Here is a 24,300-nt window from a genome sequence, read left to right on the forward strand (position 1 = left end):
TGTTTCAATGTCTAACTCCTTTAAAAAATAAATGTATTCATCTTTCTTTTTTTTCTTTCCTAATTTCTTGATTTGAGTGCTTTACTCTTTTAGTTTTGGGATTTCTCATGAGCTCATTAGGGCTCTAAATTTTCCTCTAGTGTCACTTTGGTTTCATCCCATAGGCCTTCAGGAACAGGCTCTCATTGTTCTTTTAAAACAGCCTATCTCAGAATGTTGGCTTTATTACTACTATTTTAACCCAAGAGCTATATAGAAGTGTGTTTTAAATGCTCTCTGCCCCTCCCCCCACCTCTCTCTCATTTAAGACAGGGTCTCACTATATGGTTCTAGCTTGCCTAGAACTCACTGTGTAAACTAGGCTGGCCTAGAACACACAGAGCTTTGCCTGCCTCTGCTTCCTGAGTGCTGGGATCAAATGTGTGCTCTATCATACCCACTGCTTTGAAATTTCTGAGTAAAGAGTTTGTGTTTTGGTTCTTGTATCCTAAGTTTACTGTGTTTGTTAGAATATATGGGTGTTTTCCTTAAGACCTACTGAAAGTAGGATTCATCTACAACATTTAGGACACACTCAGCATCTTGCATTGATTCCTAAGGTTAGCCTTGCAGGTTGCTTACTCTATTAAGTGTGGCAGCTCTTCCCCCTTCACCATAACTGTACTCACATCTTATCTTCTGTTTATCTGCTGCTATCCCTCTCCCCTAGTCTCAGTTTCTCGAGTTATCCGTCTGCTCTAAGAGCCCCAAGGTACTTCTATTCCAAATTCCTCCAATATCCAGATCCATCTACAGACTATCTACAGAGACTCAGTGCCTGCTGCCTGACGCCTCTTCACTTCATAGTAACATCAGCTGCTTCTTCAAATGGAGCACCAGTGGGGTGGAGTGCCTTCTCCTCACCCCTTCTCTCTTGCTCTCATCTTTTATTCTGAGCCCCATAGACCCTTATGATCACCTCCTCCCTCAGCGTCTGAGGTTACATCTGCTGCATGGTTATATATTTCCCAGAGTGTGTTCATCTTATGCGAATACTATAACTTAAGTCCTCCTTCCCCTGTGTTGCCAGCATTGTGTTCTCTTTCCTGCTGTGCCCAGGAAGTAGCAGTGTCCTGATGTCTCTGAACCACCATTGGATGCCCAGTGAGTGCTCAGCTGGCTGAGTTAATGAGCAAGTGGTTGTTCTGGCCATCAATCCCTGGTGGAAGAGTATGTTATAGTTGGTGAACAAGCCTGAAGGTAAAATCACCATAGTGAAGACGTGTGCTGTGAATGCTGTTTTGTTTTTGCGTATCTAATACACTCTCGTAATCTTTATCCACAGGCAAGGCTCAGAAGAACAGTGTGGTCTCAGGTTAGGACTTTGAGAACATTCTATCAGTTTTGATTATTTTTCATTACAGTAAGAAACATGTCTTTAGTATGACTGTTTTGTTTTTTTTTTCTTTTCTAACACATTCCATTGATTGGATTAAGTACAGTTTCCTTTGAAATTCAGCATTAAATGAAGGACTATGGGAATAATAACAACAATGAAAAGTCTTAGGCTCTGAGAAGAGAACAAATGACTTAGTCCCAGCTTAGAGAATCCACCCCTAGAAGTACTGTATTTTTCTCAGTTCTGACACCATGATGGCATCACTTGGGCCAGCAAGGCAGTTCAGCAGGTAAAGCTCTTGTTGCTGTGCAACCCCAATTCCCTGAATTTGAACCCTAGAACCATGTGAAGAAGGGGAACAGACTATCTTCTAACCTCCATATATGTTATAATGGCTTGTGTGTGTGTGTGTGTATGCTCACATACACTTACAATAAAGAAATAAACATTTCAAAAGTTATGAAACCACTGAAACTTCAAGGAAAGCTGGAATTTAGATTGGGGCCCTGGTATAATGACTGTTGTGTACCCACCACCACCACCACTTTGACAATATCTCAGATTTTGAAAGCCTGAGGCTGTGTGAATATGTGTGCATTTCAGTCCTAGCATCCTCAGTAGGCAGGGCTGAGTGAGGCTCCTGGGCCCACACAGCCTGTTCTGGAAGCCTGGGCTCCTGGGCCCTTCCTTCCTCCTCCTTTTTGAGCAGCACCAGTGGGACAAAGCTGCTGAAGAGATCACATGAATGAACACAGGGTCTCTCTGTCAAACAAGACCCTGGCGTGCAAACGATGGGCTGGAGCCTGGCTCCAGGAATGAAATGCAACCGGCTGCTCCAGGGCTGGGGAAGGATCTGGTTTGGATTTTCAGACTCTTCTTTGGCAAGTTACTCTTTATGATGTGATGGATGATGTTTGGCTGAAGGACTGAGATGCTGTGGCCACAGATTAAATATATTTTCTCCAGTGACAAGTTAGATCATTTACTGATCAGCCTGGCTGTCCCCTGCCCAAATCTCTGTTCAGGGAGCACACAGTTGAGGAAGGAGGCCACAGAGTAGAAAGGGCCACAGTCTCCATTTTTGTCTTCACCAGCTCCATGACCTTGGGTCTGACTGATTAAATTTGTTGGACTCAGTTCCCTCCCATGTACACTCTATCAGCGATCTCTAAATCCCTAATTCAAAAGTTCTAAGATGCATTCTCATCTGTAACTCCCTCTAGTACACAGTTTACATAATTCAACTAGGGAAATACATTTAAAAATTGAATTGGAAAAGTGTATTCATAGGCTTACTTATTAAACTTAGAACCAGCTTATTTAAAAACACCCCCCATCCCCTCTGCAAAAAGCCAGTCTCTTTTGGTCTTAGGTCAAAGGCAAAATGAATCTATCAGTTGTTCCTCTGCCTCTGTTCCTCATGGGCTGTGGGACTCCTCTGCACTCTTCCCTGTGTCTCTTTCCACCTCCCTTCACACGTTCCCGTGGATCTACACTGAGTTGAGACTGTGCCACAGACAAGCCCCCAGAGCCTTGTCATCCTTTCCCTTTCCTCTACCCCCTGGGGCCCAGGACCTGCTAGGACATTCCCTAAAGGGCTATCTGAGGTCCTTGCACCTTGCTGAGGCCAGAGACAGGTCTGGAGTAGATGCAGAGCCAAGGGCTCTGTGTTGGCTAGGGCTGCCCAGAAGGCCCTTTGGAGAAGCCCTGTTGACTCACACACACTCCAGGAGGCTGGATTCAGTTTTTACATCCTCACTCCCCAGGCTGCAAATTGGGAAAGAAGCTTTCCGGTCTTCATTCACACAGTCCTGGGATTGATTAGAGAGCAACTGATTTGGGCAGATCTTCTTGATTCTGCCTTGAGTACAGGGCTTATCTGAAGCAGACTCAATGCTAGGCCCTACTAGGACCTACTCACCTGGGCTGCATTTCCCTAGCACAAGTTATCTCAGGAGGCTCAGGCCCCTACAGCAGCAGGCCACAGGTCAGGTTTCTTGAAGGACAGGGAGAGGACAAAGGCCAGTCCTTCAGTCTGGTCTCTAGGGGATGTTGACTGAGACTTCCTACCTTCCTTGTTGGCTTGTGATGAGTTAAAATTGACTGTACTTAGCTCCTTTAAAGGGAGATGTCAGCTTGTGGGGCAGCTATATATTGACTCATAATCAAGAAGGACTTCCGTTCAGATGTGAGGTGAATATTGAGGAGGAGAAAGTGTTATCAGAGGCTCAACACTCTGCAATTTAACTTCTTTTCCAACTTACTCCACCATTTCTTTTATTGGATTATACTTTAAGATTCAAGATGGGTTCTAAGGGGACCTGGACCTGAACCTGGACCTGAAACCTGAAGACTCAAGTGTTGTCTCCCTTCCGCTTAAGTAAGTTTCCATATGCTTTTGGAGAACTTAGCTGATCTTTCCGGGGATAATTTGCTTTTGAAGGCAACCATATCACATCTCTCATAAGGCCATAGTGAATTACAGGGCTAAGAACACTAGAAGTTCTTACTCTTTGGGTTTGTTCAAACCTTGCTACAGGGTGGGGTCAGGTCAGTGAGGGTAGGGTGGTGTATTGACAGCTGGGAAACAGAAGGTTTAGAGGTGCTTTTGGTAAGAATGGAAATTTGGGAGTGTAAGAAAATAATTTTTAGTATAGACATGTTTGGGGCTTGGGCAAGTTCTCACTCTCACAGTTGAGAATACATGTGTAGGACGGCTCCAGAAGAAGCACAAAGCACAACAGCCACATGTTCTGGGACATATGTCTTATAGAAATGATAGTTGGGGCTCCGGGGCACTTTTCTGATCTAATCTTCAGAATCATGGTGACTGTTAGACAGAATATGAACAGAGCAAAGTAAGCTATCGCAGGGTCCATGGCCATCCCCTCCCACTCTTCTCCTCTAGGAAATCTACTATGTAGGAGAGCGGGATCTAGTACAGGGGTCCACATTAAGATGAACTAGTGAGATTAAACACAACATATATGTGTCCCACGCACTTGACCTGGGATGGGATCTTCTTGGTTTTAAGGGCAGTCGCTGATCTGAATGTGTGGCCCTGGGTCAGCAGGACCAGTTTTGAGTACCAGTGAGAGCTTTGACTTTCCAAAGTTGCACTTCATCACATGGTGACCTTGGGAAAATTTATGAACCTCTCTTTACTTCAGTTTTCTTGTTTTAAAAAAGGAAATTGGCTCAGTGGAGCACACCTGTCGTCCAAAATACTCAGAGGCTGAGGGAGGAGAATTTCTTGAGCCCAGAAATTTGAGGCCAGCTTGCGCAACATAGCAAGAACCTGTCTAAATAAATAAGTAAACAGCTAGGGTTGTATTGCAGTGCTTGTCTGGCACGCATGAATCCAGTCCATAGCACTGCAAAAATAGTTTCGTTCACATGTGTGTGAGTGTGTGCACATGGAGGTGAGTGACAGTCTCAGTCATCCTTCCACAAGTGGTATCCACGTTCCCTCCCTCCCTCCCTAACTCCCCCCCTCCCTCCCTCCCTCCCTCCCTCCCTCCCTCCCTCCCTCCCTCCCTCCCTCCCTTCTTTCTTGGGTTTGTCATGTGGAGCCCCATCTGTCCTCACTTTCCCAGTGTTGGGATTATAAGCATGGGTCACCATGGCTGGCTTTTAAACACATTTCTAGTATCTATGTGTGAGGGTGGTGGTGAATATATGCCGCGTGTGGGTGTATGAGGAGGCCAGAAGAGGGTCTTGGATCCCCTGACATTAGCTAGAGTTACAGGTAGTTGTGAGTTTGTGATCCACCTGATATGGATGCTGGGAAATTAACTCTGGTCCTCTGAAAGAATAACAGCAAATGCTCTTAATCACTGAACCATCTCCCCAGCCTCATAGCTGGCACAAACAAACGGGCAAGCAACCACGTGCACACACAAAGACAAAACAACCTGGGCTCTGGGAATGGAATTCCTGTCTTCACACATTCAAGGCAGGTACTTTACCAGCTGAACTGTCTCCTCTGCTCACTATGAAGGTGAATAATGGTTTAAAGCAGAGCTAGAATGGTAAAGTACGTCACAGTTTTCTGACTACTGAGTGTACTCGAGCATGTAGCAGGCTTCTGAGCTTTGGCTCAGGGCTTACTCCTTCACTGGTCTCTCACTCTGCTGTGTCCCTGGTTTCCCAGGGTTCTCTCTTCCCTGCTCGTCTTCCCTTAGTCATTCCATTTTTTTTTAAGCTTTCCCTCACCTTCCCTGTTCCAGATGTTTCCCTCTTTTCCATCCTGGGCTGAGGATTTATTAGGAATGTTAGCAGAGTCAACCTAAATTAACGAGAGGTCTGACCAACAGATGATTTGAGGCATGGGGTGGTTTACTGCTGCTATCAGAAAAGTCAGGGTGCAGTAAAACAGAAGCCTTGCAAATGCTTCACAGATAGATAGCATCTGCCTGCTGCAGGAGCATTGTGCACATGCTGCTGGTGGACACTTCCTCTGACGCAGTGAAACATTCTTACACTTCCCTGTTCAAGCTATGATTTCACATTCATCAATGCTTTCTCTATGTTGGATAACAATAGCTTTAGCAGGATGGTAAAAGGGGAAAACCGCAATGAAATCAAGCCTGACCAATATTTTCTGTTTCTCTCCTCCAACTAGCAGCTCCACATCAACACTCCTCAGTCCCCATCTCCACAGAGCCAGCTCCTGAACATAAACACGTTAGGGACAAGGCAGGTGGCACTCTCTAGGTTTGGTCAAAGCTAGTCTGTCCCACTACAGGGCCCCCAGGAGATGGAGCCTGGGTTTGATTCTATTTTAAGGTCTTTAAGGATGGAAGTGGCTCTTATGAGTTCTGTCTTGGCCTTGGGCAGTCCTTGCGATCCTTCTAGCTCTGCTGTACTACTCACTCAAGGCTCAGCCATGTGCTCTGCTACAATTCTGTTCTTCCTAGTTTTGGGTAGTTCTATCAGGACTGGTAGCTGGCTGGGGGTGGAGGGGATGCGTAGAGGAGAAAGAGTTAGTGGAAGGAAGTAGGAGAGTAACCTCTTCTGAGTCCCCTCCAGCCTGACACACTGCTGCCTGCAAAGTACCTGGTGGCTCTGCCAAAGGAGACAAAGGAGGAAGGGCTGAGAAAAGGGCTCTTTGACTTTAGACCCGTGACTGCAAACCAGAGACTTATGAACTTCAGATTTCCTACCTACACCCTCTACCGTTGTCTCCTCTCCGCCTCTCTGTCCCTGTCCCTGTCCCTGTCCCTCTCTTTCTCTTTTCTTTTGAGAAGTACTTGTGATTGCAAACCATAGATATCACTTTCTAAACACCTTAGCTTTCTGCAAAGTCAAGGGAATTCTGGGAGGGGAATCCATAGTCTTAGCTTCCTCCGTTTCTCTGGGGGCCCAGGGTTAGGGGGTTTTGATCCTCTTTCTTTGGCTCCTCCTCCTTCTCTGTCTCTCTTTCCCTCTGGGTTTTGTTCTCAATCTGCAACTAATCCCCTTAAAGTGATAGCTGATAAAAGGATTAGCTGAGAGCTCCCTAGGGGTATTTACATTGTAGGAAGGGATTTTAAAGACGGTTGGTGGAATTTTAAGCCATTTGACTGGCAGGATGGAGTGGAGCTACTTCAAATGATATCACACAGGAGCAAGGGGAAATTAGCATTCACTGTGTGCATAGCAGTGTCCCAGGCACAGTGCCAGAAGCTTCATATAATGCTATTTTACTTGCTTGGGGAGCTGATAAGGAAGTTAAGGCTGGGGAGGTCAATAATTGCTGCAACCGCACATCTAGGAAGGGGGGAGGGGAGCTTTCAGACTGTGTGTGATTCTGGAACTTTCTCCCTGACCTTTCCAGAGCTGCTGTAGAAGATGAGAAGTTTCTTTTGGGCTGCATTACAGCTCTTACGCCCCTGTACCCAACCTCCCTGTTAGGTGACCTGAGGACCCTGGGTTCACTCTTTCTCACTTGCAGCTGAATGGTGCCCATCTGGAAGGCTGCCTGGGTCACTCAGAGTTTAAACACACATTTTGAGAGTCCAAAATGATAAAGTGCTCTGAAAAGCCACCCTGACTGGCTAAGGAGCCTCTTCCTTGACTGCCAGTGTGGACAGGAGTGACTCAGCAGTTCCACTTTCAGTCCTGTCTGTCTCAGACACCACTGTTTGTTCAGTCCCGAGATGATGGTGGCCTACCCAGCCTGGGCGGAGGAGGAAGTTTCATTTCTGGAGCAGTTACAGATAAGGGGTCTTCTATCCTCTACAAACAAAGCCTCTCACGTGTATGCCAATCTATGGGGTGACCCTTAAGATGTTTCACTATTCCCCCCCATTACCCCATCCTTGCCCCCAGTTCTCTGGTTTTTAGTGTTTGGGTGCCAGTTGCAAACTCATAAATATACCTCACCCCTGTCATGCCAAGTGCATGAGGTTATGAAAACAGAGAACTAATGGGACATTTCTAGATAACTCAAATTGAGTCATTATTCAAAGCCAATCTGCCAGTCTCATACACAGTGTAGGTAGGAGCCTATTAGATATGTTAGTTTTAGTAAATCAGCTATTACTCTGTGACATGGCCATCTCCTGATGGGGGACAGGGGACAGACTAACACTGGATATCCAGCTCAAGAGAAATTAGATGCCCTTGTTTATTTTTAATACCTGAAGAAGAATTGGAAAAACAACTTTCCCAATGGGGAAGGAAGTTAAATATTTAGCTGGCATAGAAGAAGTAGGAAGCTGGCATAACGCTGAGAGTGTAGCTTAATAGGGAAGCCTGTGCTCACATGCATGAGGCCACAAGTTCAATTCCCCAGGACTACTAAATATGCAAAAATGTTGGTCTATTGCTATTTGTACTTATTTTTAATGTCCAGTTTCAAAGTAGTTTGAATTTTGTCTCCTTTTCACTTAACTACTATGGAGATATTCACAGACTAAAGCGGGTGTAAAGGCCCTGGGCTGAGTGGAGTCAGAGTGTGATTATGTGGGGTTCTACTGAGACTCATAAAGGACGCTCTTCCAGGGATATGTGCTGTACTGGCTAGTGTAACTCACAGAAATCTCTAGTAAAATGGAAGCATGGCACATATCCTCAAGAACTGAAGGGTAACTGAGGTATGGGTGGAGAAACACTCTCAAACCTGGTAGTTGGTCCCTCTGCCCCAAGCCTTCTGCTGTGGGTCACTGGGACTGAGCTGCTGAATGAGGTGCTTTGCAATGCCATTGAGTAAGTATGTATCTGTCTGATCTACACAGGGTAAGTGTCTGTATGCTCGGCTGTTTGTCTAGAGCAAGAGAAATGAAGACATGAATGGTATTTAACAGTTTTAAATTCCTCTCACCAGTGCTGCACCAGTCCCCACCAGAGCCCTGTGCACACGATGTCAGAGGTTGGCATTAGGTATCTCCCTTACTCTCCACCTTACTTTTTGAGAAAGGGTTTCTCACTGAATGTGGAGCCTGATGACCCAGCTAGTATGGCTGGCCAGCAAGGCACAGGGATCTTCCTGTTTCTGCGTCTCCAGTGCTGGCTTTTCCTAAGCCACAACAGGAGGCTTTTTACATGGGTGCTGGGGATCAGAACTCATGTCCTCATGCTTGCACAGCGAGTACTTCGCCGACCAAACAATCCCACAGCCTGCATTTATAACTTTCCTTTGTAGCCATTTATATCTCTTATGACCTGGCAACTGACAGTGTCTGGTTAAGTGGAAACATATTTTTTTTTAGCCATTTGAAGTTTATTGTCTCCTTTTGTGGGAAGCTTTGCAAACAATTGTGTTCAGGTGATCATTATATGACAAATGTAAGAGCTATAACATTGACTTCAGCTTATCACCAGCCCCAGGCCTTTCCCCAGCACTTTTCAAAGCAAAGCAAAGGGTTTGGGAAGATGGCTGCTTAGTGGGTAAAATGATTGCTAGTTAGTTAAAATTATGTCTTAACATAATTTTATTGGATATCAGTAACAATATATTAACATTCTAATTACAATCTTTTGATAGCTTCTAAAGAACTCTAAGACCAAGGCAATTAAGATCTTTATCTCAATTACTCAAAAGGCAGCAGAGTTTCGAAGGTAAGTGCATGGTGGTGGTGATGATGGTGGTGGTGATGATGGTGGTGGTGATTACAGTGCTGGGGAATGAACATGCCCAGTTCTGCACATGCTCAACGTGGGCTCTGTCACCAAGCTATACCTTTGGCACCAGCCTGCCTATACTAATGGGTCTGAACTTTGGATCTATCAATTAATAGCTCTGTGACTATAGGCACGTGACTTGATCTCTCTGAAGTTCCATTTTCTCCACCTAAACTGGGTTATGGGCTGCACAGAGCTTCAGGAAAGATAAATAAAAAAAAAAACTAGGACTAGAGCACACGTTCTGGATTTTTGGGATATTCAACAAATAGGGGCTACTGCTGCCATTTTGTTTATTATAATCATCTGTCAACTTATCCCAGGTGTTGTTTTTGAATTAAATCTAATGAATTAACAAATATATCCACTGGCCATGGTCCATGATGAAGCCTTGGGGCCTAAGCTTTTGACTTGACAGAACAAGGCCAAATTGACAAAGAATATCAAGTCTTCTTCGATGGGCAAATGTATAAGTATGGGAATATAACCTACCCACTCAACAGCCAGTCACTCAAAGAACAGTCTTTCTGAGCGACTTTAAAGAAGGAACATTGCTGGGTCTTCTAGAAAGAGCAGAGGACACTCTGTAGGGTTTGGCAGACACCGGACTTTAGAGGGTAGATGAGGGGTGGATGACTTGCCATCTGTTGCTGCTGTAGGGACAGCTGCAGTTTTTGTCACTCAGACAGCAGTGGTAGTTTGCTGTGAAAAATACATTATAAAATCCAGTTGATTTCCTCCCTCATATCTTAAAAGTTTAGGACTAATCAAAATAGATTCCAAGCTGTTCTGAGTTAACAAGAGCTTTTTCCTGTTGGAGAGTTCCAGCTGGACCTCCTAGGATCTTTTTTTTTTTTTTTTTTTTTTTTTTTTTTTTAAATACCACACAGCACATACTCAAGGGGGCAAAGTGTCCTGTGGAGTGTCCTGGAGTTTGCCAGATTTTCTGAGCTTCACACTTGGCATTGGCCATGGTGCAGGGCTTGAAAACTTGCTAGCAAGGCTGGCATAGGTCTGTGGCGCCAGTTGCAAATATCTCCTTGCTGGATGCAGTTTTATTACTCTGGGCACCACCTACCCCAACAGTAAGACTAGAGGGTGCAACGGAAGCTATTTTCTGCTGGGATTACAAGGAAGTGCTCCCCTGGCTTCCAGGCTCAGGCCTTAAGGAAGGAAGGTGTCCTGGGAGTGGGGGTTGCAGCTACCGGCTGCTGAGAGTTTACTGTGATCCTGTATCAAGGAAGCAGAGGGGACAGGGCTACCACAGTGACAGGACATTTGGCTTTTAGCCCAGCCCAGCCCTACTACTGTTCAGTTGGTATCAGATTTGTACAAATCTGAGTCCATGACCCTTCCTTTTCTGCCTGTGAAATGAGAATAAAGACAAGGCTGCATTGCGGGAAGCAATTAGGAGAGGGACTAGGAGCTGCTCTGAATAAGTGCTAAGCTTTCCCTCTGAAGCACTGCTTTTTTTTTCTTTTTCTTTCTTTTTTTTTTTTTTTTGAGATAGGGTTTCTCAGTATAGCCCGGGCTGTCCTGGAACTCACTCTGTAGACCAGGCTGGCCTTGAACTCAGAAATCTGCCTGCCTCTGCCTCCCAAGTGCTGGGATTAAAGGCGTGCGCCACCACTGCCCAGCAGAAGCACTGCTATTCTTTTCACTCCATTTCTTGCTCTAGCTCAGAGGAGACAGAGACTTTGAGAACTAGGTCATCTCTCTCGGCAAGCTGGCTGCAAGAGCTGAGTTCACAAGGAGTTGCTAAACACAGTTCAAATCTAAGAACCAGATCAACAGGGTCAGCAGTGTTTAGTGGGTAGCAACACCTATTTACTCAGCAAATCCCCAGTTGGGTCAGATTGATACTTCTATCTACAGTCTTCCTCTTTGGTCCCTCTAAGCCCCCTCTCCTCAGCTCTGATCCTTGATCTTATACAAGAGCTCACCATTTCCCCAGTCTGAACTCCTAAGTGCTTTTACCAGAGCAGAAGTTCCAGCATGACTCTAGAACAGCTCAGAATGCATCAGTTGGTTCTTGGCCAGTGTGCTTCTTTTCAAAATCATTAGAACAACTGACAAACTTCTGAAGGGCTGAAGAGATAATCAGTCACTCTTGTTAAGATCGGATAGGGACAGAACTCTGTCTTCTGAATTAAAGTCTCTTGTTTACATGATGTTTTCCCTTTCTGGAATTTTAGAATAAGAAAAAACAGCCAAGCAAAGGCTAGTCTGGAAACTGTTGGGATACTGATCTCATATCTATGAATGATGAGAACTTACTGGAAGTCAGTCCTTGGATTGGGAATGTGTGTTGGACAGCTTTTACCTGGCCTGCATGCAACCAGTCTCTCTGAGGAAAGAGGAGAATTGCATTCCTGTGAACGGGACAATCGTGGGCCAGTTTTACTCTTGTCTGTTACCTGGGTTTAGACTTCACCTAAAAATATTAACTTTGGTCAGGGAAGGACTTGCCTTTTTGTGATGTGGGAACATGTCAGTGGTAAATCCTCTGCCTTGAGGAATTCTAGATTTATTCACAGGGGTTAAAAGATCTTAATAATCTGGCAGGCTGCTACCTTGGGAATATCTTTCATTGTTGTGTGGGTCAGATAAGATTAGGATCCTGGCTTTTGTGAAGACTGTCTGTGAAGGGACAGAGGAATGTCTTTATGCAGAATCCTTGTTACTGGTGCCATTTTAGCTTTTATACACTAACATGAGTTAGTAACTACAGCATCAAATCCAAGCATAGTATTAATAGTGTGGTCTCTTGACCAACTAGTGTGTGGTGTATGCATACATATTTGTGTGTGTGCATGCATATGTGTGTATATGTACACATGTATACGTGTGTGCTTTATTTCTCTGGTGCTTGGAATCTTTACATGTAACAAACAAGCACCCCTTCCACTGCCCCCAGCCCGTCATGGCTGTTTCTTGTTTAGACCTTTCCTGTTTATACAGTAAGATCTTTGAATGGTTTTTCCCAATGCTTCCCTTCGTATCAGTGGATATAAATGACGGCAACCTTTATGGAAAGCAATCTGCTTAAGTAATGAAAGACTTAAAACTGTGCATAGCTATGAATTCCATTCCTGGAAATTTGTAATCACAGAATCACCTGAGATTTAGATAGAAATTTACATAGAAGAATGTCCAATAATCAAAATTTAGAACACTTTTCAAAGAAAGATATGTTGACACAGGCATATAATCTCAGCACTGAAGCAAATGCAGCACGAGAATCAGGAATTCAAGGCCAGCTTCAGCAACATAGTGAATTCAGGGTTGCTCAGTTGAGACTTGAGCCCCTGAGACCCTGTTTCAAAATATATAAACAATGAAATAAAATAAATAAAAAATAAAACAAGAGAATATAATTTCAGCAACCGTCTATGTTTTTACTATCATTCAAAAATAAATAATAATGTAAATATACAGGGAGATGATTTGGTCTGTAAGAGATTATTTATAAAGTAGAGTATTTTATGGTTATTAACGGTGCTTCTGGGGCTGAGAGTATAACTCAGTGGTAGACATGTCTGAGGCCTTGAGTTTAATCCTGAGCACCAAAACTTCCTAAAACCCAACTATTCAATTAAAAAAAAATGTTGCTTCAGTGTCTGAAGGTATGCCTGTGTAGTAGGTGCTTGTCTGTCAGTGCTAGGTGCTTTCGTGGCTCTCGGTTCCACTCCCAACACACAAAGACAGCACAAAATGAAAGTGAGTTATCACTTGATAATAACCCTTGCCATACTGCTATCTCTTTGCTCCCCAAATCATGTGAGGCAGCTGCTTTGCTTTGCACAGAATAGAAGCTTGGAGCATGGACTCTGGAACCAGACCAACAATCCTAGGGCATCTTTCTTTAGACAGGTTTCACTCACTATGTAATCTGGTTGCCTGGAATTCTCTGTATCAGGCAAGCCTTGAGTTCATAGAGATCTGCCTGTGCTGGGTTTAAAGCTGAATACCATTATACCTGGCTCCCCGGCTGCATCTCACACTGGTCACATCACTGTGGGCAAGGGCACATATCTTCCATTGCTTTGGTTTCCTCACTTAAAAAACTGGCACTCATCTCACTGAGTTGTTGTGAGGCTTTAGTGTGTAGGAAGTGCTTAGAACCCTGCCTGGCATTAGAGCAACCTCCTTAGTGTTGGTTCTTAGTGACCTTAATAATGACCATGCACCTCACTTGAACTCACCTGCTCTCAATTGCACAAACTAACTACCAGATCACACTCTTTGTCCGGAGCAATAATACACCTTACACCCTCAGAGTCCCTTTCCCCACAGGTACATTTTCACAAATAGGTTGCTGTACAATTTACATAGAAAGTGCACCTAAAGTCATTTACACTATGAGAACTCATCATTTTAAAAAGCAAAGTTTTGTTTGTTTATTTTAAGACTAAATAGCTCTTTCTGGCCACCAACTCCAAGATCTTTCGCCTCACCCTCCTTAATGCTCAGATTCTAAGAGTGTACCATCATCTCTGGCTCAAAGCTATTTTTGTAGATAGAGATGAAAACAAAGTTTTACTTATGTAGAAGCAAGACAGAGATCATCGAAAGTAACATTTGGTATAAAATATGTCCTTTGGAATTGGTTAGTTAGATCTGATACTTGTAAGGCCCAAATTTCAACAAACTGCCAAGTAGCTCAATTTCTTTCTTTGTGGTGTGCTCTTGGGTTCACACTGTATTCATAATCACAGCCAAGTGTGTTACAAAGGCATAAAAGGGAAGCCACTGGGAGACCCACATGAGAGAGAAAGTGGAGTTTAGCAAATACACATTCCCTCATTCCTGATGCAGGGAAGGTGGGGTGGGAGTGTTAACTGGGCCAAGATTTCACAGTGCTGCCTGCTCTATACCACAGGAACATCATCAAAGTTAAGTTACATGCATATTTACTAAAATGAACTGAAGACCAGATTGGCCAAGGGGACAAGACAAGGAAAAAGAATGTGAATATGAATCATGATTGGATTTGGCTGGAGAAAAGCAGTATGATGAATAAAATCAAAGGGCCTGGGATCCCCACAGCCTTCACTCTGCAAGCCTACGGTACTCAGCTTGCGGAGTGACATGCTCATGGCACTGTGCCATTGGTATGTTCTACATCACATGTACAGCTAATAAAAAAGATCACAAAGTACTGAGACACAATCCCAATGACAATTCCACCACAATCCCACCTCCTTTGACAAAAATCAAATGATGACTCTTACCTCCACTGAGAATAATGACAGCTATAAATATGGCCAAGTCACTGTCATCTAATTCCAGTGCATTGAACTTCACAGCAAACTCAAACTTGGGCTCCATAAAGTCACCAAAGGGCTTCCGCAGGCTTTTGAGGAACTCCCTGGTCATGAACCCCTGGCCCTCTGATATGAGGACTCCATCTTTATTCATCAGGGAGGCCAGCATCGTGTAGATGATCTCATGGACACCATACTTGAGCAGAGTCACTTGGTCGTTCAAATCAAGGTTAATAAAACCAGGAATATTTTTGGCATACTCTGTGATCTCTTGCACGGCTTCCACGGATCGAAATTGGCACCCTTGAAAAATTCGGATGGCCACCTCTTTGCTCTGCTCTTGGAGGGGGGTGATATGTTTGAACTTGATTTTATCTTCTCCCATCATTAAGGAATTCATGTCGTAGATGACAAATGGCTGCAAATGAAAAAGGGAAAGTGGCTGAGTTCCTTGTTCTGCGAGAGCACTACCCTAGTTCCAAAGACTATTTTGTACATGTATTTGTTTTGCTGACTAAAACTGTGAGAGATGAAGGCACTTAAACAGGAGAAAGGCTCTTCCTATTCATCATTGAACTGCTGTGTGCAGACATTTCATCAACTTGGCACTTTTTCTCCTTTAATTATACTACCACTATGTGGCCCCGGGACTGACTAAAACAACAAAAAAAGTCTGTTGTGTCCTTCTTGAATTTCAAGAAAATATACATTTAGCCTTTTTTTGAAAAAATCAAAAAATAATTAAAGCAACTTATAATTGAAAAGACCCACTTGAACATAAACTAATCTTGCAGCTTTAGATTAAATTTACTCAGACCATAAAGGAGACACAGTGAATATATAAAATCTATTTCACTATAAAAAAATCACCCAAAGCAGATTAAAAATATTAAGCCAAGAAAATGTCTATTTTTTCTATGCTCTGGAAGCCATCTGTTTCAGAAAATGCAGCTGTAGGAGGCCTGTGGGTAAAACATTGCAAAAAAAGGGAAAAATAAAAATGGTTTTGAGCTTTTTAACTTTTTGTAGTTTTGAGGACTGACCCACAGAGCCTCTTGTGTGCTAAGCAAATGCTCTATCACTGAGCTGCAGCCTCAGCTCTGAACTTACATTTCAATATAGCTGTTTTTAAGGATCAACTAATAAATAAAACAAATGGATCAATTATGCAGGTTTATAAACAGGCTGCTTTGAAAAGTAATTAATTCATGTTTGCAGTGACACTCTACTCCCTATTTTTTTTTTTTTTTTAAGAACTAGCCAAAGGCTTATGATCGTTGTGAAACTCTCAAGGTTGATCAACTAGGAGAAGGAACAGTTTGCACTTATTACATGTACTGAACCCTAGAAAGAGATAACCTTGATCTTATTAAATAATTTATATAGCTGAGCACCGGATTAAAAGCTGGGGCTATCTGTGTCCTGGTTTTCAGTCTATGATTAACTTTTCCCCTCCCCAAAGATTTATTTATTTTCTCTTATGTGTATGGGTGTTGACCTGTATGCATATAAGTGCATCATATATGTATCTAGTGCGTGTATAGGTCAGAACAGTGTGTCAGATCCCCCGAAACTAGGGTTATAGATGGTTGTGAGCCTTGTCAGCTGCTGGGTGAGTAGGTGAGGGCTGGTTAACCATTTCACTTAGGGGAAGTCATTTACCCTGCCAAATTCTCAAGGTTTTTGCTCGTTTGTTTGTTTTGTTTTTGTTTTGAGACAGAGTCTCTCTGTACAGCCCTGGCTGTTCAGGAACTCATTCTGTAGACCAGGCTACCTGAAAACTCAGAGATCCACCTGCCTCTGGCTCCTGAGAGTTGGGATTAAAAGCATGCACCACCATTGTTGGGAAGTTGACAAAATTGGAAGTTTCCATTTCTTTTCTAGAGGAGATTCTAGTTGTATTTCTAGTGTATATGGTGTGTGTGTGCCTAAATGGGAAGATGGAGTGGAGGTGGGTTGCACATGTGGCAAGAGTAGCCAGCTTCAAGATGTATTGGCTAGAAATTGAACTATGGACTCCTGCAGATAAGTATCCCTGATTTTCACCAAGTTCAGTCTATTCCACACTGAGGACTCTTAACCTGAGTAGATTTCCAAACACTTCAGGGTTGGGTTGCTCTAGAAATACTGCTGCCCTCAATTCACTTCAACTAGAATGCTCCTCACATCAGAAAGAGAGACTAGAGAACTCAGAGGCTTGCTGCCTTTGGTTGTTGAAGACAATTAGGAGCAAATCATGCTCACTGTTTCTTGGACATCTTGCTTTGGTTTACCCCAAGTCTTCATGATTGGCATCATTAGTAAGAGGAGGATAAAGAAAAGGCACAGTCATTTATAGCAATTTAAATGTACTGTGTTATCCCTGAGGGTCAGATTCTAACCTTGAGAAAAATTTGAGTGGATGAAGATGATTTTACAGAACGTAGAAGAAATGTTTTCCTTTTCCCTGCCTCCTCCTCCTTTATTGGTGTTCTAGGTGCTTCATAGTGTATTATAACTTATATTAACAAAACATAAGTGACAACATTTTTGACAAGGCCTCTGGCACCTAACCTAGGCTGGTCTTAACCTTGATATATACCAGAAGATGATCTTGAACTTCTGATGCTTCTGCTTCTACCTCCCAAGTGCTGGGATTTCACAGTGGTGCACTATCATACATGGTTCACAATTTGCTGGGCATTAAGTATAGGTTCCATGCATGTCAAGTCCCTAGCTCCTTGACTTCCTTTACTCTCCTGAGTGTGGATAACAGAGAAAGCAGTTCAACCAAACATGCTCTATTACAGATAACGTGAGCATAAAATCATCACCTCAGTTAGACATAACTACAGTGCTTACTTAGAATGCTCAAGGCTTTGAATTCCATCCCCAGGATGGAAAATACAAGCATAGAATCAAGACAGTAAACTCTCTCTTCACACCCAGGAAGACTGTACCCAGACTTGCCCCTTCAGCTTCCTGGTGAGCTTCTGCTCAGTCATGTGGGTTCTTGGCACAGAGCATAAGCATCAGATTCTTTCACCTCCAAGTAAGCGATTTATCTGGAACTCTGCCCTGGTCCATCACCCTTGTGATTCTCCTTGACTTCCCCTGCCCCTCATATAAAGCCCCAGGTTCCTGTTTTTGAAACTCTGGGATAGCTGAACATAGGGCACCAAATCCTGCTAATTTTCTCTCCCAATTTAACAACAATGAGACTTTAACCCCTTGGCAATTAGTGTTGGTCAGGATATCCTGGCAGTAAAATACTCAAGGACAGAGAAAAGAGGCAGCACCCCCACCATCATTATGCCAAAGCAGTACAGTTTTGCAAAAAAACAAAACAAAACAAAACAAAAACAAAAACAAAAACAAAAACCAACAAAACCAAACAAATCCCTTTGGCATTTCTGACATTTCTGAAAAAGTGGGGGGCTGTCAGAGAGTATGGAGTATTGGCATGCAAATGAACACCAGTGGAGATTTTGTTGCTGTTTTTCATAGTTATATTTTATTATGTTGGGCTTTTTTTTTGTTTGTTTTTGATTCTGCATAAATTCTTTCTGTTTCTGTGTGGATGTGTCAAACTGTAAGAGTGATTCCCAGCTTACCAGTTCCCAGACTTCAAATGAGCCACTTAGGCATCACTTTCACATCTCACTGGGACTTCCTCATCCTCCACCCTCCTCAGAAAGTAGTGGTTTGCCTGCCTCTTGAGAACCCAGTTATTAACACTCTGCATCATTGACAGCCTTCTTTTGGTATAGTGATCTTTATAAAACAAACTGTATGTCTTTGATCACATTTCTATACAAAGCTAAGCTAGCCCTGGCACTTTGGATTAGCTTGTAGAATGTCTTCTGATGACATACCAACTGCAGGAGTCATGTCTTCAAAATTTGACCCAGCAATTTTTTATCTAGTTTGCAACATATTTATCTTCAGAGACAGCATCAAATGGCTAGGTAAGCATATTACTTAGCAGGAACAAAAGCTACTACTAGACATGCTCAGGGGACCATCTAGGTTTTTTTAGGATCCAAAATGCATACATGGTCTAAGAAAAATATGCAAATGGTGAGAACAAAATTGCTCCCAGAACAGTGGCCAAGGCTCTGGGAATGAGATTTTCTGATGCCCAAGCTTTGCTGGCCACAGAATGATCCTTCCTTCCTCCCTTCCTTCTTTCCTTCTTTCCTTCTTTCCTTCTTTCCTTTTTTCCTTCTTTCCTTCCTTCCTTCCTTCCTTCCTTCCTTCCTTCCTTCCTTCCTTCCTTCCTTTCTTCTCTTTCTTTAGTACTAGGGATGGAACATGGGGTTCATAAATACTAACCACAGCCTGTAACACTGTGTGGATGTACCTCTTAGTAATCCATTGGCATGTTAATATATGAGCTATGAAAGGGATTATACACAACGTACCAAGTTCACAGCTCCTCTTGACTAAGGAAACAACCCATTAAAGGAGATAAATAAGAAAGTTCAACTAATACAGCCCAGGTTACTCTAGGTGATTTCTCTAGTTAGCCACACACATATCTACATAGTACCCGACCTGCTCACAGAAAATCACATAACAACAGTGCAGGATCACAGCTGAGTGGGAAGCCAGGCATGATGCTACTTTTCATGATCCTACCATTTAATGGATGAAGACAGGAGAATCTGGAGCTTAAAGTTATCATTGGCTACATAGTGAATTCTAGGTCAGCACAGGGTACATGAGATCCTGTTTCCAAACCAAACCAAACCAACAACAATAACCTGGCTTGGGAAAATATGGACTTTGTTTCATGGGCCTCTCCAGATACTTAGAGCTTTTTTTTCAAAGAAGAATACTACATTCTTAGAGCCTATCTTTTAAAGTTTATCTTAGTCTTCTGCATCTCTTGGCTTTCATAGTATTAGGCATACATCTTGTCCTCTATGAACAACAGTTAATGAACGCTAACTCCAAAGTACATTGGTTTCCTCAACTTCCTTTCTGTCCTTGCTCCTGTGTTTCAGTTTTGCTTGTTGAAAACCAAGGGAAAAAAAAAAGAAAAAAAATTGAAAAAAAAAGGAAAAAAAAAGAAGAAAAAGAAGAAAAAGAAAAAAATTTAAAAAAAAGAAAAAAAAGAAGAAAAAAATGAAAAAAAAGAAAAAGAAAAGGAAAAGAAAAAAAGAAGAAAAAAAAAGAAAAAAAAAAGAAAACCAAGGGAACCACAGAATGCAAGCACACATCATTGCTCTCTAAATAGGAAGAAACTGGATGCTGAGATATTTACAAAGGCAAAGAGTTCTTTATAGCAAACCCTAAGTAGAACCAGGATATCCTTCTGACTGTCTCTTTTCAAATTCTTTCTCCATGGCTCTAAACCCTTTTCAATAAAATTATTTTCTGGAAAGAACTAGGGCTCTTCTGTGCTGGGGTCCTCAGGCAGTGCCTTTTGAATGATATTTCCTAGAGTCAACTGCTATTTGTGATAGAAGTTAAGTTAGAAAGACTGTCAGATGTAATTCTGTGTCCCCATGTAGTTAAGTGATTTAAGACAAACAAATGAAAACTTAGTAAGAATTATTTGCACTCAAACGAACCAGCATATAACCAAAGCTCTCAAATAAATTGTTCAATTTCAGCCAAACAGTTACTTAGTGGATAAACAAAGGTACTGGCCAACTCAGTCCAACAACTAAAGAATAAATAAATAAAATAAAAATAAGTAAAGAAGCCCAAGTGCTTTCCCCCTTAACTATATTGAATATTATTGTTATTTCCTGGTAATGGGAATGGCATCCAGAGTCTTGTATGTTTAGGCCAGTGTTCTACTTCTGAATTACACATCCAAACCTAGAATAGTATTAGTTCAGATCTGTCATATCATTAGCTATTACTGATGACTCTGGTTATAAAGGAATTTGTTTTTATTACTATTGATAGATGGATCAACAACATCTGGACCCTAACTTCAGACGTCTTGGGGATTACACAGCACTGTTTTCTACTTTATTCCTATGGGGTTCCTAAGTTTTTTCTCTGAGGACTCCCTCAATATTTTTCTCCTCAGGGGAGGATAGATATTCCAGTTCATTCAGACTCTTTCAAAGATGGAGGGAGAGACTACTATGCCTTGTTTAGCTGTAAGTGTAGGATTTAAAGAGACATATCTTCTCCATCACTGGAGTCAGTATGATGTGATGGCTGCTGTATATTTTAGAAAGCATAATGTAAATGGGCACAGAAATGTTTCCACAGCAATTTACAATTCTGCATGAGCTTTATGATTCAGTGGTTTTATATTTCATATACTATTCAGGATGGTCATTTTTCTAATGGCACCAGTTTGTTATAGCAACAGCGACTTTACATGTGCCTGTCTTAAACAACATGATGTCTTGGAACCCAAAGTCCAACACAGTACAAATAAAAAGTTTTATTTCTTATTTGTAGACAGAGTGCAGCCAGGACTTCAGTAGGCATCACTCTCAGATATGGAGTGAAGAGTTGGCAGGCATACCCAGGGTTTTCTGTTTATTGTTTTATGACAAGCCATGGCACTGAGAACAGTGGTTTTTGAAAACCACTCTGCTTATTTTCATCAACAAACATTGGATCATGTGATCATTGTACCATCATGATAGTCAAACATCCTAAACTTCCAAAGTCCATTCAGCTATCAAATTGCCTTCAAGAAATGAGGGCGCTAGTTCCAACACACTTATGGGTTTCAGAGATCACTAGGATTTCTTCAGCAAGGGTTGTGCTGAAGCAAACCCATGGAGGAAAAGCAGGTAGTGTGGAGAATGGATTCCACCCTATTTAAGGGTGTTGAAAAGGCATAATGCTCCTAAGATTTATTTAGTGACTCTATAGCCTACTTCCCCCTAACTCTGAGACTAGAATACCCAGTCCATATTCTTGGAGGCAAGATGATGAAAATTATTGGTATCTTATCCCAAAGATATGATCTTAAAATTAATAGAAGAGCGGGACCATTTAATTATCTGTTTTGAAAGGTGTGAGTAGCCCCAGGGAATAAGATATAGAAGAAGGAAGTTTAGCTGTGGAGGGGGAGTGGCCTCTGTAGCCCAGAGGCAAAGGCTGAGAGGGCAGCTGCTGGTGGGTTCCTACCAGGCTATGGTTAAATTGAGCAGTGAGATAAACGTAAAGAATGGCCCCTTCAGTCTGATCATTTCCTTTTGCGAAGGTTCTGGGTAATTGGTCATCCACTACACTGAGCAGCCTCCCCCAGGCTTGGCCTAAGATGCTGATGACATCAGCTGCAAGCTGGGTGTATAATGAGACCTAAGCTTCTCTCCTCATGGCCTCAGCCACTTTCTCACATCCCCCACCATCTCGAGAGGCCACACTTCAGCAAAACTTTCCGTATCAATGCAAATCTTAGCTTTCACAGTTCTGGCCAAGAGATAACATAACACCCCAGAGATAGATGCTATCAAATAAATAATAGGACCATGCTGATAAAGAACAATTCTCACTGCAAATCACATTTTGGGTTTCTCTTCCATATTCTCTACTGAACTATTTCCATTGGTGCTCAATTTGATTTCACCAGATAAGAACGAAACAGTGCCAAACAATTTGATTTTAGTTCTGTATAATCAGTGAATGGGCTGTTTATATTTGGCTGTGCTTCTTTTTCTTTTTCTAGACCCTAACTGGAGGCAATTCTGTCACTATCCAATCGCTAACGATGTCTAGTTTGATGAACAAATATTGGACTAGTGAAAAGCCCTCTGTTGAAAGTCCATAATTTCAAAGGGCATAAGCAACAGTCTTTAATTCAATTAAACAAATAGTCTGAGTAACTATTATGGGAAAAGCACAAGCTTACATACGATAGGGAAAAATGACAACCCTTGGCCTCTGAGCTTGGGAAGTCTATAATCAAGCTTTTGTAGCCCCTTCCTTAAAGCAGCTTAATAGCTATCTGTTTCACAAAGGGCCTCCAATTATCTTATTTTTAACTCAAAGACTTAGAGCCAAAATGTCAGCTGGGATGAGGCTTCCAGGTGACTCCTAGTGGTCTGGGCTTTGTGTCTTTCAGAACAAAGACAGGAGTAAGCTGGCCACCATTAAATACATTTAAATTCTTGTCTATTAGGGTGGGCTGGCTTTCAGTCTCAGTGTCTCTCTCTCTCTCTCTCTCTCTCTCTCTCTCTCTCTCTCTCTCTCTCTCTCTCTGTCACACACACACACCACACACACCACACACACCACACACACACACACACACACACAACACACACACAGACACAGACACAGACACACACACACACACACACACACACACACACACACACACACCCTAGCCTTTAAGTAGCACTAAATTGATAGGATTTCCAGCATGGATTTCAGGTGTGCACTGGAAGTTAAGATGATGGGATAGGGTGTTTCTGGGGAGAGGGACTCGGAAAAGGGATAACATTTGAAATGTAAATAAAGAAAATACCCAGTAAAAAATGATATATGAAGGAGGGGGGGAGGGAGGTAGGGAGGGAGAGGGAGAGGGAGAGAGAGAGAGGATAAGAACCCAGAGTCTGCAAGATGAGTGGCTCTAGGCCTTTTAGCAGTCTCCTCCCTCCCCAGTGCCTAATTTGGTAGATCCCAGACTCTAGCACTCCTTCCTGCACCTGTTCTTGGCAAGCTATTACAATTTGCCTTCAAGTGTTAATTCTGCTTAGTCTTGTGGCTCTGCAGTCTTCTTTACTTTTCTGCCTGTGAAGTAAGCTTATTATCTGTAATCCAATTAGCTACTCAGAGGCTTCACTTGTATGTCTCTTGCTATGGCTGCTTTGGTACTTAGTGCACAGACCCCACTGTACTATGTATGGCTCCTGTTCTGTAGTCCTAGGAAGAGCATGCTGAGAAGTTGGAAGCTTACATCATAGCCTTCAGTTTTCTATGTGCTTGCCCCTCTCCACTTCAGTTCCTTTTTCTTAAATGAAGATAATAATAATAATAAACGATAGCAGCCGTCAGATGGCCCCAGGGCAGAATCTAAAGAATGTGTAAAGTACTTGGGAACTGTGGTGCCTAGGCCCTTGTGTGTCACTGTGAGGGTATCCATCACCCCTCTTGCAGGGAGAAGCTCAACTGTTTTTACTGGTATGTGGCTTTCTCATAGCTATTAGCTAACTCTACTCAAAGTCATTTAACTAAAGAGAAAGAAATAACCTAAGATAGTCATCAAAACACATAAGGAGATAATATGATTTTTTCCCCTAAAATCTGAATGGGCATCAAGTTACATGTATTCACCTAATAGTTGACTGGCTCTCTTGGCCATTGAGAGTTAAGGGACCACACACAGGGTTTTCAAGAGCTGGATCCAGGTCTTCTGAATGGGACTTGTAGCTCTTATTGCCTAGGGACATTCATCATATCATAGACCATAATATCAAAGCCAGACCCTGGCTGTAAAACCTGAAGGACAGAGACCCAGTCCAGTGCACACTTCCAGTTGCTGGTGGACTGGGGAGCAGCAGCATCTAGGTTTCATTTTAATGTAATTTGATGTTGCTTCTCAGCTTCATATCAGAAGCTTTCTGCTTCCTAGAAAACCGG

The 24,300-nt window shown here is 42.6% G+C and overlaps 1 protein-coding gene across 13 annotated transcripts in view; it reads right to left on the reverse strand.

The window, feature by feature from the left end:
• The window catches only part of Pparg (peroxisome proliferator activated receptor gamma), a 126,623-nt gene that overhangs the window by 2,383 nt on the left and 99,940 nt on the right, over nucleotides 1-24,300 (reverse strand). For all 13 annotated transcript variants that reach the window (XM_028753494.1, XM_028753487.1, XM_028753491.1 and 10 more), the window contains one exon: nucleotides 14,719-15,169. In XM_028753494.1, coding sequence (XP_028609327.1) covers nucleotides 14,719-15,169 — 451 coding nt within the window. The remainder of the gene's footprint in view (nucleotides 1-14,718; nucleotides 15,170-24,300) is intronic.

The sequence above is a fragment of the Grammomys surdaster genome, unplaced genomic scaffold, assembly GCF_004785775.1.
Source record: "Grammomys surdaster isolate TR1022 unplaced genomic scaffold, NIH_TR_1.0 125950, whole genome shotgun sequence".
Lineage (NCBI taxonomy): Eukaryota > Metazoa > Chordata > Mammalia > Rodentia > Muridae > Grammomys > Grammomys surdaster.